Source organism: Podarcis muralis, chromosome 10 (genome assembly GCF_964188315.1).
Source record: "Podarcis muralis chromosome 10, rPodMur119.hap1.1, whole genome shotgun sequence".
Lineage (NCBI taxonomy): Eukaryota > Metazoa > Chordata > Lepidosauria > Squamata > Lacertidae > Podarcis > Podarcis muralis.
Genome location: NC_135664.1, coordinates 43,886,768 through 43,904,339, shown reverse-complemented (window position 1 = coordinate 43,904,339; position 17,572 = coordinate 43,886,768). Strand labels below are relative to the sequence as shown.

Here is a 17,572-nt window from a genome sequence, read left to right as displayed (position 1 = left end):
ATTTATCTACTTGCACTTTGACGTGCTTTCAAACTGCCAGGTTGGCAGGAGCAGGGACCGAGCAACAGGACCTCAACCCATCGCAGGGATTCGAACCGCCGACCTTCTGATCGGCAAACCCTAGGCTCTGTGGTTTAACCCACAGCACCACCCGCGTTAATAGCATAGCTGTATCCTGTATTTCCTTATTGGCAATTGTGATAACTGTTAAGTCGTGGGTTGACATAGCAGCCGGCACAGCGATTTCTTCAAGTAGCTCTTTATTCTGGTAAGCTGGAATAGAACTGACAGTGAACAGCTCAGCCGGCCTGTATTTATAGGCAGCCGGCTGTCACATTGTAACCACAACAGCCCAGAGTTCCCGCCTAAAATAACTGCCGCGGACCTGAGTGAAAACTATCTACAGACCTGAGTGAAAACTATATACAGTATCCCCCTGTTGGCCCAGGGTGAAAACTACACTACATAACACCCCTCCCCACCGAGATAAGGCGTTAGTTACAATCGTAATGGTTTCCTTATATACAGCACTACGCGTAATGGTTCAATTAGGCACAAAAGCATATCGGTTACATTTCCCATACTTAGACCAACAGTGATACCTGTCCAACAACATAGTCCTTTAAATGAGTTGGGCGCTTGGAAACTCTGCCAGACCGCCGGGGACTGGTAGCCAAGTCCGGAGGGCCACACAGTTCTCGCTGAGGCTGTGGTGCGACCCTAGGTGGCGTTGGAACCAACTCCCCTGGATCCGCTGCTGTGAGTGGAGCCTCCGCAAGTGGAGTGGTCTGAGTCTGTTCTGAGACGGCTTGGTTCGGCTCCACGCTGGCAGTTTGCGAGGGAGGTGTAGATGGGGCCTCGCCATCTGTACGTGTCTCTTCTGGAGCCGCAAGCGCAGTTGGGGGCACCTCGGTAGTGTCCAAGTCCCCAACCCTGCGCCTAAGTTGGTCTATGTGCCGTCGCCACAAGCGCCCGTCTTCGAGTGCCACCTGGTACGAGCGAGGTCCAGTGACTCCCACTACTGTGGCTGGCACCCAAGGGATGTCCCCCACATAGTTCCGGGCAAAGACCTGGTTTCCTGGGACAAATGACCGTGGTGCGTTGGCACAGCCTGGGGGTTCAGCCACGGCAAAGTCTGGGTGTAGCCGGTCGAGCGGTGACCTGAGGCGGCGGCCCATAAGCAGTTCCGCAGGACTCCTCCCTGTGGCCGCATGAGGGGTGATGTGTTGCGCGAACAAGTATTCGGCGACCCGCTCATGCCAGTCTCCCCGGTCCAGGCGCGCCAGTGCCTCTTTTGTCGAGCGCACCATTCTTTCCGCTTGCCCGTTGCTGGATGGATGAAAGGGTGCCGTTAGGGCATGGCGGATGCCCAGTCCCAAAAGATACCGCTCAAACGTGCCTGATGTGAACTGCGGTCCGTTGTCAGAGACAAGGACATCAGGACACCCATGCGTTGCAAACAGGCCTCGCAGCACCCGGATGACAGCTTCGGTAGTGGTGGAGGGCATCAGGGCGACCTCCAGCCATTTGGAATAGGCGTCCACCACTACCATAAAGGTCCGGCCGTGAAAGGGGCCAGCCAGATCGATGTGCACCCTCGACCAGGGTGTCTTTGGCGTCTCCCACGTGTATCCCTTAGCTGCCGGTGGTGCAGGCCTCGACTCCTGGCACGCTTGACAGGCGGACACCCAGGCAGTGATGGCATCGTCCATATTAGGCCACCAGACGTAACACCGAGCCAACGCCTTCATTTTGACAATTCCCGGGTGGCCAACGTGCAGAGCCTCCAGGACGCGCTGACGGAGTCCCTGGGGAATCACGACGCGGTCTCCCCACAGCAGACAGCCGCGATGAGCTGAGAGTTCATGTTGTCTGGTTGCGAAGGGCTGGAACTCCGATGCAAAGGGCCCTTGTGGCCACCCCCTCCACACCCAGTTGAGCACCCGGCTGATGGTGCGATCCTGGGCAGATGCGGAGGCCACAGTGGCAGCCGACACAGGCGCTGCCGGAAGATCCTCAATCAGAAGGAGCGATGAAGCTGGAGCCGGGTCTTCCACAAATGCTGGAAGAGGGCAACGGCTGAGGGCGTCGGCATGGCCCATCGATTTCCCCGGGCGGTGGATGAGCCGGTAGTGGTAGGCAGCCAGGAAAACAGTCCATCGCAGCATGCGTGGTGAGAGGACCGGTGGAGTTGGACGATCACCGGCGAGGAGGCCCAGGAGTGGCTTGTGGTCAGTGATGAGGTCAAAAGTCCTGCCATAGAGGTATTCATGAAACCTCTTCACTCCAGCCACAAGTGCCAATGCCTCCTTGTCGAGCTGGCTGTAATTCCGTTCCGTCGGAGATAGTGTCCTGGAAAAGTAGGCGAGCGGTGCTTCTCTTCCATCTGGAAAACGGTGACTAAGGACAGCCCCGATGCCAAAAGGTGAGGCGTCGCAGGCAAGGACCAGCGGCCTGGATTCACTGTACTGTACCAGCACACTGTCCGAAGAAAGGAGAGCCTTGACCGCGTTGAAGGCCGCCGTCTCCCGATGACCCCAGGCCCAAGGCGTCTTAGTGCTAAGGAGTCGGTGAAGAGGCTCAGCCACTGTGGCTTTGTGGGGCAGGAACATGTTATAAAAGTTCAGCAGCCCCAGGAACGCCTGCAACTCCGTTTTGTTCTTTGGAGTGGGGGCCTGCTGGATAGCGCGGATCTTGGATGTGGTTGGATGAAGACCGGAGGCATCGATAAGATAGCCCAGGAACTCTACCTGTGGAACGGCGATCTGGCACTTCTCCCTTTTTACCTTGAGCCCGGCCTCCTGGAACCTGGTCAGCACGGCACGGAGGCGCTCGAACAGCTGCTGGTGTGAGTCTGCAGACACCAAGACGTCATCAAAATATGGTACCACGCCCGGAAGCCCTTGCAGGAGACGCTCCATAAGGCCTTGGAAGATGCCAGGAGCCACACTCACCCCGAACTGTAACCGGCGGCAACGGAATGCCCCCCGGTGGGTGACGATCGTCTGGGCTTCAGCAGTGGCATCATCGACTGGCAGTTGTTGATAGGCTTGGGCAAGGTCCAGCTTAGCGAAGACCTTACCCTCACCCAGGGAATGCAGCAGGTGTTGGACAACAGGAACCGGATAAGCGTGCTGCTGAAGTGCCTTGTTGATCGTGCACTTGTAGTCAGCGCAGATTCTCACCGACCCATCTGGCTTGACAGGCGTGACGATGGGGGTTTCCCACTTTGCGTGGTCAACCGGCTCCAAAACTCCTTGGGCGATCAGTTTGTCCAGTTGTTCGTCCACCTTAGCCTTGAGAGCAAAGGGAACCCGGCGTGGCTTTAGCTTGATGGGGGCGACTTGTGGATCCAGGCTAAAGGAGATGGGCGTACCTGTATATTGGCCCAAGGTGCCGTCAAAAACCTCGGCAAAGTCTTTGACCAGACCCTCAGTCTCTGCGTTAGAGATGCAGTTGATGCCGGTGACTTCCAGGCCGAGGGCATCAAACCAGTCTAGCCCTAGGAGGCTTGGCCGCTGACCTTCGACCACCACCAACCGGAGCAGGCCCGAAAAATCCTTGAAGGCGATCCGGAACCGGCCAACGCCTACCACGGGAACGTCGTTTCCCTGGTAGTCTCTCAGGTGTACGCGGTGAGAGTCGAGTTGCCTTTTGGACACTCTGGGTACCAGTCTTTTGATGGTGCTCCATGACACGATGGACAGGGCAGACCCGGTGTCGATCTCCATGTCACATGGAGCTCCTTCAATGAGCACCGTGACGTTCAGCTTGCGTCTCGTAGGCGAGTCGGTTTGGCCAATCGTGGTTCCAGACGGGCAGCGGCAGTTGGTGAGAGCGAAACAACTTTCCTTGGCAGACTGGAGTGAAGACTTGGACTTGCGAGTCGATGAAGGGGGGGTGTCAGACGGAGCCGATCGGCAGACCTTAGCGATGTGGCCCCTTCTGGAACACCTCCTACAGATGGCGTCTCTGAATCGACACTTGGCACGGGAATGGTTGCCTCCGCAGCCAGCACATTCCGGTTGGCCCTTGGACTTCTGTTGGAACTTCCTGCGCTCCCGCTTTGTCTGGTGCACATCATCGTCTTCACTGGAGGATGCCTCCTCACTGCTGGCCTCTTCATGATGCACCGGAACGGGCTCCCTAGCAAGACGCAGGCTGCTGGACTTGCGGATCTCCTGAGCGGAGCGTTCAGCAGCTTCTGAGGCCACAGCCTCCTCAATGGCTTTCTGTAGCGTGAGGTCTGGCTTGGCTAGGAGACGCCGTTGCAGATGGATGTCCCTGACCCCGCAGACGATTCGATCCATCAGGGCATCGTCTAAGTCTCGGAACTCACAGTGCATTGCAGCCTGTCGCAGGGCGGTGGTGTAGTTGTTGATTGACTCCCCCTCTGCCTGGTTCCTGTGGTAGAACGCATGGCGGGCAGCAATCTTGGACGGCTTTGGTGCGTAGTGGTTGCGGAGCTTCTCTTGGATCGTGTCCCATGGTGATGCCTGGACTGCTTCAGGCGCAACCAACGCTCGGGCCGTCTCAAACACCTCAGGCCCACAGAGGCTGAGGAATAGGCCCCGCTTCCGATCCTGTGATACTGCTGTCAGTTCGTTGGCTTGGAGGTAGCAGTCGAACCGAGCGAGGTAGGAGTCCCATGATTCAGAGGCTGGCGCAAACGGCGGTAGAGGCACAAGTGAAGCCATGATTCCGATGCCGGCGTGAAGGGCGATGGATGGAACACAGTGCTCTAGCCAGAACAGTCAGCTCTGAACTGGTTCTGCCCAGTGATTTCGCTCAGTGATTTCGCTCTGTGATTCAGCTCAGTGATTCAGCTCAGTTCAGAGGCTGGCCGCATCTGGCTGTGCTCTGATGTCCATCCATCCCATCCTCGTCGCCAGTGTTAAGTCGTGGGTTGACATAGCAGCCGGCACAGCGATTTCTTCAAGTAGCTCTTTATTCTGGTAAGCTGGAATAGAACTGACAGTGAACAGCTCAGCCGGCCTGTATTTATAGGCAGCCGGCTGTCACATTGTAACCACAACAGCCCAGAGTTCCCGCCTAAAATAACTGCCGCGGACCTGAGTGAAAACTATCTACAGACCTGAGTGAAAACTATATACAGTATCCCCCTGTTGGCCCAGGGTGAAAACTACACTACATAACAATAACCTATTGTCTTTTAAATAATGTTACACCTGAGTACCATATCCGTCAACAGCCCCATTTTAGGGGAAATGTTCCAGGATCGCAGAAGCCAATCCCAGTTTCTGTTTGATTCCGGAATCTCTCTTTTCTTCGTCCGGCATTCTAGTGCGAGTCCTGCCACAGTGGCAGACCAAAGGACTCTCACTCTAGAGCTCGTGAGCAAGATTGCATCACAGTGTCAAAGGTCCAGCACTCTGGCACGGCCTTCTAATGAACCCAGAGTGCCACTTTTTTAGGGGTGAGAGTGTGGGACATCTCGTGTGACTCGCCCAGCAGCAACACATGTCCCGATTTCAGGTATGATAACGATGGACAGTATACTGTGTACTTAACCTGATTTATCATTTACAGTAAATACAAAGAAACAAAATAGTTGAATCTTGCTTCTGGGTTCTATCATGATTTAACTGTCATGGCTTCCTCCAAAGAATTCTGGGAAATTTTCCTTTAATGAAAGATTCCCTCATTTAACACTACAGTTCCCAGGGTTCACTGACATGGCAGAATCATAACATTTAGGTGGAACCTCAAAGGAAATCTACTCAAACCTCTTCCCAATGCAGAAAATCTGCTTCTTGAATGACCATTAATGAATCAGTCCACATTATGGACACTGTGTTTCTCCTGCATATTAGGCTGAGTACACACTATCTATTTAAAGGACATACGGTAGATTCCTGTAGATAATCCTGGGACCTGTAATTCACCTCCACAGAGCTACAGTTCGCAAAACCCTTTTATTAACTAAAGATCCCAGGATTCTTGGGGGAAAGTCATGCATTTAAATGTGCTTTAAATACAGGGTGTGTCCACAGCCTCAGTCTCTTTGCACACAAATAGATGACAATATCTTTTTACGTACCAGGGGACTCTATCTTCCGTCCAAACACCTGGACTTCACAAAGCGTGAGGTATTCTTTCCTAGGCAGGGTAACAGTCACATAACGCCCTTTTGATGCTTCACAGTTAAAGCTGTCTGTTTCCCCAGCACCCAAAGAACCTATTGTAGCACATCTAGAAAAGAACCAAATCATATATTATTATTATTTTTATTTTTAAAATAGCATTAAACAGTAATGGAAGAATTTTTTTCAGTAACCTGAACTCACATGAAAAAGTCAGAAAAGAAAGCAAATATTTGCTATGTTCTGCGAAATCAAATTGCTAGGGATATGTCTGGAACATTTGCACTCCATTGTCCTCCCTGTGCCATAATTCTGTAAAGCAGGGATGCCAGAAAATGTTCACAAACTAGAAGTGGAAATGACCAATGCTGACAAATTCATCCCATGAGAGGAACAGAAATTAATCTAGTGGATATGATCAGTATTTGCTGATCAGTCCAAAACCAGTATGTAATTGACTACATCATGTTCCCCGATTTGCATTGCATTTCCATTCCAATGAAATCACACAATCATAGAACAGCAGAGTTTGAAAGGACTGTGAGGGTCATCTAGTCCACCCCCTGCAATTTAGGAATCTTGAACCCATGACCCTGAGATTAAAAGTCTGTCGGAGCTATGGTGGCATGGCATAACAGGACAATGAAACCTGCCTAATATACATACTAAATTACATAACTTAGGTGGTTTTGCCACAGCAGACAGCAAGACAAAGTAAGTTCGCTTTCGGCAGAAAGCGAACTGTTGTGGAATGGAAACAGTCCTGCATGTGGCGAAAACAGGGCAGAACAGAAAAGCGTACCTCATGACATCTCTATATGTAAGGAAAGGATGGGGAACCCATGGCCCTCCAGATATTGTTGGCCTCCACCTCCCACCTGCTTGAACTCAAGATGAGGGGAGTGGTACTCCAATAACACCTGAGGGGCCTCAGCTTCCCCTTCCCTGGCTACAAAACATAAGATCCATATACAATACCTAGGATTTGTGGTTCCTCCTCTCTCTGCAGAGTCCCCAACTCGGATTTCGGCCCCATTGAGACGCTGAGCACAGCAGTCTTTCCGATTGGTGATGGTGACACGGAGTACTTGATATTGTGCCTTCAAGTCTACCATCCACCATGGATTATTTTCAGAATTTGTGTGGGTGCAGGATCCCTGGTTAAAATTACTGGCTGTGGACCCGTCAATGGCATTTCCAGCTGCTCCTAGCGAGCTGTAGGTACTGGATTGTGAAGCTTCTCCGGCGAGGGCCACATTGGTGTCTGAAAGAAAGAAAGGGGAAAGGGTCCATTTTGTTGCTGTTGTGCTTCAACCACTGAACTGCAAGGTAGGAAAAACTAAGAGAGCTGAATCAATTCTTAATTAATGCTCTTGCCATGCCTAAAAACATGTGAGATCACAATCAAACGTGAGTTCCTAGAGCCCAAAAATGTGCATCCCAGTTTTCAGCCTCAACGTGTTGGAGGGTACGGTATTTGTCTAGTGCTGAAACAGAATCTCAGCAGTGGGTGAATCCCCTACAAGTGAGGAAGGGGAGGGAAGGGGAGCCTGGGTGTAATCAGGGGAAACCGTTATTTCAGTTGCAGGCTTAGTAGCAGCAGAGCATGGAAAGTAAGAGTTTATGCCTGTATACTATACCCGTCAACTGCCCCATTTAAGGTGGACATTCCAGAATCACAGAAGCCAATCCTAAACTAAAGATCCCCGGATTCTTGGGGGAAAGTCATGCATTTAAATGTGCTTTAAATACAGGGTGTGTCCACAGCCTCAGTCTCTTTGTGCACAAATAGATGACAATATCTTTTCTACGTACCAGGGGACTCTATCTTACATCCAAACACCTGGACTTCACAAAGCGTGAGGTATTCTTTCCCAGGTAGGGTAACTGTCACAAACTGGCCCTTCGATGATTCACAGTAAAAAGTTTCTGTTTCCCCAGCACCCAAAGAACCTATTGTAGCACATCTAGAAAAGAATTAAATCATATATTATTATTATTTTAAAAAATAGCATTACACAGTAATGGAAGAATTTTTTTCAGCAACCTGAACTCACATGAAAAAGTCAGAAAAGAAAGCAAATATTTGCTATGTTTTCATAAATCAAATGGCAAGAGATCTGTCTGGAACATTTGTACTCCATTGTCCTCCCTGTACCATAATCCTCTAAAGCAGGGATGCCAGAAAATGTTCACAAACTAGAAGTGGAAATGGCCAGTGTTGACAAATTCACCCCATGAGAGGAACAGAAATTGATCCAGTGGATATGATCAGTATTTGCTGATCAGTCCAAAACCAGTATGTAATTGACTACATCATGTTCCCCGATTTGCATTGCATTTCCATTCCAATGAAATCACAGAATCATAGAACAGCAGAGTTTGAAAGGACTGTGAGGGTCATCTAGTCCACCCCCTGCAATTTAGGAATCTTGAACCCATGACCCTGAGATTAAAAGTCTGTCGGAGCTATGGTGGCATGGCATAACAGGACAATGAAACCTGCCTAATATACATACTAAATTACATAACTTAGGTAGTTTTGCCACAGCAGCCAGCAAGACAAAGTAAGTTCGCTTTCGGCAGAAAGCGAACTGTTGTGGAATGGAAACAGTCCTGCATGTGGCGAAAACAGGGCAGAACAGAAAAGCGTACCTCATGACATCTCTATATGTAAGGAAAGGATGGGGAACCCATGGCCCTCCAGATATTGTTGGCCTCCACCTCCCACCTGCTTGAACTCAAGATGAGGGGAGTGGTACTCCAATAACACCTGGGGGGCCACAGCTTCCCCTTCCCTGCCTACATGAAAAGAAGATATAGGAAACCCATGGCCCTCCAAATATTGTTGGACTCCAACTGCCACCTGCTTGAACCAACATAGACAATGGATCAAGATGATGGGAGTGGTACTCCAATAACACCTGAGGGGCCTCAGCTTCCCCTTCCCTGCCTACAAAGCATCTGATCCGTATACAGTACCTAGGATTTGTGGTCCCTCCTCTCTCTGCGGAGTCCCCAATTCGGATTTCAGCCCCATTGAGACGCTGAGCACAGCAGTCTTTCCGATTGGTGATGGTGACACGGAGTACATGATATTGTGCCTTCAAGTCTACCATCCACCATGGATTATTTTCAGAATTTGTGTGGGTGCAGGATCCCTGGTTAAAATTACTGGATGTGGACCCGTCAATGGCATTTCCAGCTGCTCCTAGTGAGTTGTAGGTACTGGATTGTGAAGCTTCTCCGGCGAGGGCCACATTGGTGTCTGAAAGAAAGAAAGGGGAAAGTTTCCATTTTGTTGCTGTTGTGCTTCAACCACTGAACTGCAAGGTAGGAAAAACTAAGAGAGCTGAATTAATTCTTAATTAATGCTCTCGCCATGCCTAAAAACATGTGAGATCACAATCGTATGCAAGGTGGTAGAGCCCAAAAATGTGCATCTCAGTTTTCAGCCTCAACGTGTTGGAGGGTACGGTATTTGTCTGGTGCTGAAACAAAATCTCAGCAGTGGGTGAATCCCTTACAAGTGAGGAAGGGGAGGGAAGAGGAGCCTGGGTGTAATCAGGGGAAACCGTTATTTCAGTTGCAGGCTTAGTAGCAGCAGAGCATGGAAAGTAAGAGTTTATGCCTGTATACTATACCCGTCAACTGCCCCATTTAAGCTGAACATTCCAGAATCACAGAAGCCAATCCTGGCTTCTGTTTGATTGCCAGATCTCTCCGTTTTTGGTCCAGTGCTCTGGAGTGAGTCCTCATGCCACAGCACCAGACCAAAAGACTCTCACTTTGGTGCTTGTGAGCATGGTGACCTCAGAGTGCCAAGGTCCAGCACTAGGTCACCACCCTGCAGAGCCCATCGCCCAGCCCTTCCTGGCTTGCTTTTATGAGCCAGGATGGACAAGGATCAAGGAGACAGGTGGTCAGTTTCACTTGTTTGAGCAGCCTGTCCGCATCCTCGGAGGTAACAGATTGGAATCGATCCTATACAACTTGACTAGACAAGACTCTAGCACTCTTCTGCCCCAGCCCTGCTCCCAGGGTGGAAGGTGGAGTCTACTTCCTTCCAACTCTGCAAACTTTGCAGACTTTATCTGCAAAAAAATTTGCAAAATCATTGCAGGAGATCTTGGGGTCCTTACCAGGCCCCAACAGCAAAGGTGGTTCCGTTAGATTGCAAACCACCTGAAAGAGTCTCCTGCAGCTGTCTTCTGCAGATGAAAGGTCCTCTACGGTGTCACTATTGCCACTTGGTAGGCTCAACGTTCAGCTCTAACCCATGTCTGGTATAATTCAAAATGAGATTTCCACCACTGGCACTCTAGCCATTTCAGCGATTGTTTCATTGCCCTCAACTCTGGGGAAACCATGGGGCTGTCCAGGCTCCATGCAATCGGAGAGGGTGCTTCAGAGCCAGACAGTCAATAGCCCTGGTTAAGTCCACATTCCAGCAGGCCACCAGGGAATCAGCTGAAAGACCATCAATACGGAATAAAACATTCCCTGCCACTCTCTGGAAACCATTTGGATCCATTAAGTGGTGGGGATGGACCATACAAATTGGCCCCACCTCCCTGCAAATGGGAAGGGTCGTGGAGAAGTCCAGGTGCACCAGAAAGTGATCCGACCATGGAACTTCTTTTGTTTCGCTTTTCCTTAGTGTCAGATCACCCACATTCATAAAGGTGAACACTAGGTCTAAGGCATGTCCACGACTATGAGTTGGGTCAAACTTATTCAGGGACAGCTCCAGGGAGGTCATACTATGCATGAAGTTCTGAGGGGCCCCTTGTAAGAGCGTGTCAGCATGGATGTTAAAATCCCCAAACTAGGTGTCCCTAGGAGAACATCTGCCATGACCTGAAGCAGCTTGGATAGGGAATCCTTGGTGCGGCGGGGAGGTCAGTACACCAAAAGGAATCCTGTACTGCTCCTATCGCCCACCTTCCAGAACATGTACTCAGACAACTGGGTCTTCCCAATAGGACGCCTGGTGTAAGCTAATGACTTTCTAAATATTACTGCAGCACCCACCCGTCCATATGTCCTGGGGTGCTGTGCGTAAGAGAAACCTGCAGCAAGGACAGGCCCATCTGCTTCATCGAACCACATGCCAGGTCAAGTCCTCCATCCACGACCAAGTCGTGGGTGACAGCCGTCTTGTGAATCATTCACCTGGCATGTGGGTCTCCCTTGTTGATTCCAGTATCCTTCTGGTCTAGACCAGACCTGGAGGCAGGGATAGACTTCAAACAATGACTAAACTTGCCTCCTCGGTAATGACATGGTCTGGTCTTAGCACAATTCCTCCTCCTCCCTGTGATCCCTGAGAATGGGTGTCCCCGTTCATCCCCCCCCTCCGCGGAATGGGCCCCAACCATTCTGTTGGTGTGTCCACAGCCTCAGTCTCTTTGCACACAAATAGATGACAATATCTTTTCTACGTACCAGGGGACTCTATCTTCCGTCCAAACACCTGGACTTCACAAAGCGTGAGGTATTCTTTCCTAGGTAGGGTAACAGTGACATACCGCCCTTTTGATGCTTCACAGTTAAAGCTGTCTGTTTTCCCAGCACCCAAAGAACTTATTGTAGCACATCTAGAAAAGAACCAAATCATATATTATTATTATTATTATTATTATTATTTTTAAAATAGCATTAAACAGTAATGGAAGAATTTTTTTCAGTAACCTGAACTCACATGAAAAAGTCAGAAAAGAAAGCAAATATTTGCTATGTTCTGGGAAATCAAACTGCTAGGGATATGTCTGGAACATTTACACTCCATTGTCCTCCCTGTGCCATAATCCTGTAAAGCAGGGATGCCAGAAAATGTTGACAAAATAGAAGTGGAAATGGCCAGTGTTGACAAATTCACCCCATGAGAGGAACAGAAATTGATCCAGTGGATATGATCAGTATTTGCTGATCAGTCCAAAACCAGTATGTAATTGACTAAATCATGTTCCCTGATTTGCATTGCATTTCCATTCCAATGAAATCACAGAATCATAGAACAGCAGAGTTTGAAAGGACCACAAGGGTCATCTAGTCCACCCCCCTGCAATTTAGGAATCTTGAACCCATGACCCTGAGATTAAAAGTCTGTCGGAGCTATGGTGGCATGGCATAACAGGACAATGTAACCTGCCTAATATACATACAGTGGTACCTCGGGTTAAGTGCTTAATTCATTCCAGAGGTCCGTTCTTAACCTGAAACTGTTCTTAACCTGAAGCACCACTTTAGCTAGTGGGGCCTCCCGCTGCCGCTGCATGGTTTCTGTTCTCATCCTGAAGGAAAGTTCTTAACCCGAGGTACTATTTCTGGGTTAGCGGAGTCTGTAACCTGAAGCGTATGTAACCTGAAGCGTATGTAACCTGAGGTACCACTGTACTAAATTTCATAACTTATGTAGTTTTGCCACAGCAGCCAGCAAGACAAAGTAAGTTAGCTTTCGGCAGAAAGCGAACTGTTGTGGAATGGAAACAGTCCTGCATGTGGCGAAAACAGGGCAGAACAGAAAAGCGTACCTCATGACATCTCTATATGTAAGGAAAGGATGGGGAACCCATGGCCCTCCAGATATTGTTGGCCTCCACCTCCCACCTGCTTGAACTCAAGATGAGGGGAGTGGTACTCCAATAACACCTGAGGGGCCACAGCTTCCCCTTCCCTTGCTGCAAAGCATCTGATCCGTATACAATACCTAGGATTTGTGGTTCCTCCTCTCTCTGCAGAGTCCCCAACTCGGATTTCGGCCCCATTAAGACGCTGAGCACAGCAGTCTTTCCGATTGGTGATGGTGACATGGAGTACTTGATACTGTGCCTTCAAGTCTACCATCCACCATGGATTATTTTCAGAATTTGTGTGGGTGCAGGATCCCTGGTTAAAATTACTGGATGTGGACCCGTCAATGGCATTTCCAGCTACTCCTAGCGAGCTGTAGGTACTGGATTGTGAAGCTTCTCCGGCGAGGGCCACATTGGTGTCTGAAAGAAAGAAAGGGGAAAGTTTCCATTTTGTTGCTGTTGTGCTTCAACCACTGAACTGCAAGGTAGGAAAAACTAAGAGAGCTGAATTAATTCTTAATTAATGCTCTCGCCATGCTCTCAGCAGGTGCCTAAGAACATGTGAGATCACAATCGTATGCGAGGTCCTAGGGCCCAAAAATGTGCATCCCAGTTTTCAGCCTCAACATGTTGGAGGGTACGGTATTTGTCTGGTGCTGAAACAAAATCTCAGCAGTGGGTGAATCCCTTACAAGTGAGGAAGGGGAGGGAAGAGGAGCCTGGGTGTAATCAGGGGAAACCGTTATTTCAGTTGCAGGCTTAGTAGCAGCAGAGCATGGAAAGTAAGAGTTTATGCCTGTATACAATACCCGTCAACTGCCCCATTTAAGCTGAACATTCCAGAATCACAGAAGCCAATCCTAAACTAAAGATCCCCAGATTCTTGGGGGAAAGTCATGCATTTAAATGTGCTTTAAATACAGGGTGTGTCCACAGCCTCAGTCTCTTTGTGCACAAATAGATGACAATATCTTTTCTACGTACCAGGGGACTCTATCTTACATCCAAACACCTGGACTTCACAAAGCGTGAGGTATTCTTTCCCAGGTAGGGTAACTGTCACAAACTGGCCCTTCGATGATTCACAGTAAAAAGTTTCTGTTTCCCCAGCACCCAAAGAACTTATTGTAGCACATCTAGAAAAGAAACGAAATCATTAAAAAAATAATGAATAGCATTAAACAATAATGGAAGATTTTTTTTCAGCGAAAACCCCCACATAGAATCAGAGAACAGTAGAGTTGGAGAGGACTATGACGGTCACCTAGCCCAAACATCTGCAAATTAGGAATATTTTGTCCAGTGTGGGTCTTGAACTCATGACCTGGAGATTTAAAGTCTCATGCTCTACTGTCAGAGCTATTCTGGTGTGGCATAACAGAACAATGCAACCTACATAATTTACATACTGAATTATATAAATTACATAAGTTATGTAGTTGTTAGGAGTCCAGGTTCCCGGCCTGATAACACAGTAAGCGCAAGTAATTAAAAAGGAGGATTTATTGCAAAAAAAAACCCCAAGCAATCTATTTCCGGACGGCTCTAGCAAACCTCCAGCCCCCATTACTCAGTTGACTTTTCTGAGGGGTTCTTCCTGTGTCAACAGAAGAGATTGACCCTTTGATTTGTCTAGGAGCCTTCCTATATTCCTACACCTCAGACTTACTTAGTGTGCTGCAGCCCCTTCCTGTTCCGAAAAGCTGTCTGTGACTTTCCACGCCTGTTTGGGCTTCCGGGGAGCTTTGGCTGTGTTCCAGCCTGCTCTCCGTTCCTTCCTTATCAGCCAGCCATCCAAGATCAGGGGGACTTGATGCTGGCAGCTGCAGGCTCTCCTATGGCAGCATGAAAGCCCAGCCCCCCTGTCCAGACTGCATTCTGCAGCCAGCTGCAAGATTACACTTGGAGCTGGTGTGTTCATGACAGAAGTTTTGCCACAGTGGAAAGCAAAACATAATGTCAGGGGTTCAGGAGCAGAGGCAAGGGCAAGGGAGGAAACAGAGAGCGAAGGGGAGGAGGCAGAAGAAAGGATGAGCGATGACGACGACCCGAGATCTCCGAGTCTCTCCAGTGAGTCGGAGGATTCACAGAAAGGAGCACCAGTGGCCAAGGCAAGGGGGGAGTTTAGGGGGGCACCCCAGGGAGATAGAGCCAGAGGGGAATCAGAGGAGAGCAGTTGGAGATCGGGTCCAGCGTCACCGCCAGAGAGCAGGGAAGAGGAAAGGAGCCAGGGGGCAAGCGCTGGCAGCTCACAGCAGGAGGGAGGGCACGAGTCAGGGGTGGCCACACCTCCATCTGGGAGCGAAGAAACGGTTAGACGGAAGGTGGAAGGTTGGGCGCGCGCGCCAAGTTCAAATGCACAGGAAGGAGGCGCAGTAGGCAGCCCGGAAAGAGAGCCGGGTCCTAAAGCCCGGCGCAAGGAGACAGGAGAGTCCGGGGGGTCAGCGTCCGAAGAATCCCGGAAGGAAGAGACCCAGGGGGGCAGAGGGACCCAGAGAAGAACAGTCAGGCGGAAAAGGTGGAGCAGGGCTAGGATATTAAGTTGGTGTACGAGGGGCGGAGATTCAGACGGAGCTTCGCCGATCTAGCTACTAGACGTAGGGTTGCACGCAGCAGCTTGAGAATGGAAACTGTAACTCAATAAAGACTTTTACTTAATGACCGTTGGCTAGCGTGATCCTCTGTGAGCTAGGATCTTGAAGCAACCCTGACAGTAAGCTCCGTCTCTTGTATTGTGGGCATCTACAGCCTCGAGGAGAGGAGAGAAGCAGGTGCCTACTAGTGAGCTCACGAACGGCAGCCGACATGACGGCTGAACAGCAGATAGCGGAACTCAGAGAAGCAGTGTCACAGCTGAATGCCGAGGCTCTCGCATCCAGGAAGAGAGAGGAGGACGCAGCTGCCGCCTACAGGGATCTCCAGGTCAGGTTGGAAGTGCTTACGAAGCAAGGGCAACAGACACCCAAACCAGAGGGGATTGGGTTGGGGAGACGCACAGGCGGTCTGGTCTCTCACTTCGATGGGAACCTGCAACAGTATCCCAATTTTAAAGCAGACGTACTGTGTGCACTGCAACTGCTGAGTAAAGATTTTAGAGATGAGCAAGAGAAAGTGGGGTTCATCATGTCTTATTTGCATGGGGATGCCAGAGCATGGCTGCGCAATTTATGGAGGGATAACGATCCGGCGCTCCAAAATGCGAATGCCTTTATTAAAGCGATGGATGCGTGTTTTTTATCAAGCATTGACGTGGATCTTGCTCGGCAACAGATTCATGGACTGAAGCAGGGAAGGGCCAGCGTACGGCAGTACCATGCCCGCTTTTTCGCCTTGGCCAGTGCCCTAGAATGGGACAGAGATGCGACCCCTGTAAGAGACCTTTTCTGGGAGGGACTAAACAGCTCTGTAAAAGATGAGATTGCGAGGGGGGAGAGACCCCGGACCACCCAGGAGGTCGTGCAGAGGGCGCTGGCAGTGGGGGTACGGCTGGAAGGACGTCCGTGGAGCAGGGACGAAGGGCGTGGAGGGCGCGAACCAGCCAGGGGCTCCTCCTTCTTTCCCAGAGAAGCAGCACGTACGCAATCCACGCCTCCGCCAGGGGGAGGAGCTGAACCGATGGAGGTTGGAGGTGCCAGGGCTCAGTCAGCAACCAGAGCCCTAGCACCAGCAGCAGTGAAAGCGAAGCCTCCTAGAGGGAACAGGAAGTGTTACGTCTGTGAGGAGCCAGGGCATATGGCGAAAGAGTGTCCCCAGAGGCTCCACAAGCTCACTGCAGCCTCAGCAATGGCGACTGCAGCAACGCAGCAAGGAGAACCACAGCAGGGAAACGACGCTGTCTGGCTGGAGGAAGAGGCACTGGGGCCCAGCCAGACGTATTAATGATGCAGTCCCCAGAGATTTTACAGCCCGTGAACCCCCTCCCGCCCAAACCAGTGGTGAGGCTCACCGCGTCGCTCCAGCTGCCCAATGGCATCACCATGGACGTGCCAATCACCATTGACTCAGGCAGCAATGCGGACTTTATGGGGCAGGACTTCGTCAACCAGCATGCTATACAGTTGCTGCCGGCCACACTGCCCCTGCAGGTGGTCACGGTGGATGGCAGGGAGCTGCTAGGAGGGCAAGTGGTGCAGCAGACGCCACCGATGGTGATGCGACTTGGGAATCACCAAGAAGTCATCAGCTTCAACGTCACTCAATTGTCGGACACGCCCATTGTGTTGGGCATGAGTTGGCTGGACAAACACAGCCCAACGCTGGCTTGGTACCAGAGGCAGCTGACCTTCGGCTCTTCCTTTTGTGCTGAACACTGCATCGTGCCCAGGCAGGAAGGAGAGGAAGAGGAGTCACAGCTACTGCTAGGCACGCTGCAAGCGATTCCCCACAAGTACGCAGAATTTTTGGAAGTTTTCTGCGAGAAGGAGGCAGACAGGCTACCCCCTCACAGGCCATATGACTGCAAGATTGACCTGCTGCCAGGGGCGGCGCTGCCTAAGGGGAGACTGTATTCCATGTCAGAGGACGAGCTGCAAGAACTCAAGGAGTTCATAGATCATAATTTGGAGCGCGGTTTCATCCGAGAGTCCAAGGCGGTGGGAGGCAGCCCGGTGTTCTTCGTTAAGAAGCGGGATACGCCCCAAAAGAGGCTCGTAGTGGATTACAGGATCTTGAACAGTGTGACTAAGCCGTCGGACTTCCCCATGCCCCGAATTGACGACCTCCTCGCAAAGGTGCGGAAGGGCAGAGTGTTCACCAAATTGGATCTGCGAGGTGCGTACAACCTCATTCGCATGCGGGAGGGAGACGAGTGGAAAACAGCCATGTTCACGCCACTGGGGACCTACGAATATAGAGTTATGCCTTTTGGATTGCAAAATGGCTCCCACGTTT

General features: G+C 50.5%; 1 protein-coding gene across 3 annotated transcripts in view; it reads right to left on the bottom strand.

Annotated features, from left to right (window-relative positions):
* LOC114605181 (uncharacterized) overlaps positions 1-17,572 on the bottom strand; it is a 47,982-nt gene that overhangs the window by 3,147 nt on the left and 27,263 nt on the right. For 2 of the 3 annotated variants that reach the window (XM_077934905.1, XM_077934904.1), the window contains exons 3-9: positions 13,667-13,818; positions 12,817-13,102; positions 11,553-11,704; positions 9,087-9,372; positions 7,920-8,071; positions 7,083-7,368; positions 6,062-6,213 (exon numbers count right to left, since the gene is read on the bottom strand). In XM_077934905.1, the coding sequence (XP_077791031.1) occupies positions 6,062-6,213; positions 7,083-7,368; positions 7,920-8,071; positions 9,087-9,372; positions 11,553-11,704; positions 12,817-13,102; positions 13,667-13,818 (1,466 nt within the window). The remainder of the gene's footprint in view (positions 1-6,061; positions 6,214-7,082; positions 7,369-7,919; positions 8,072-9,086; positions 9,373-11,552; positions 11,705-12,816; positions 13,103-13,666; positions 13,819-17,572) is intronic. The other variant, XM_077934907.1, reaches the window with a different exon arrangement.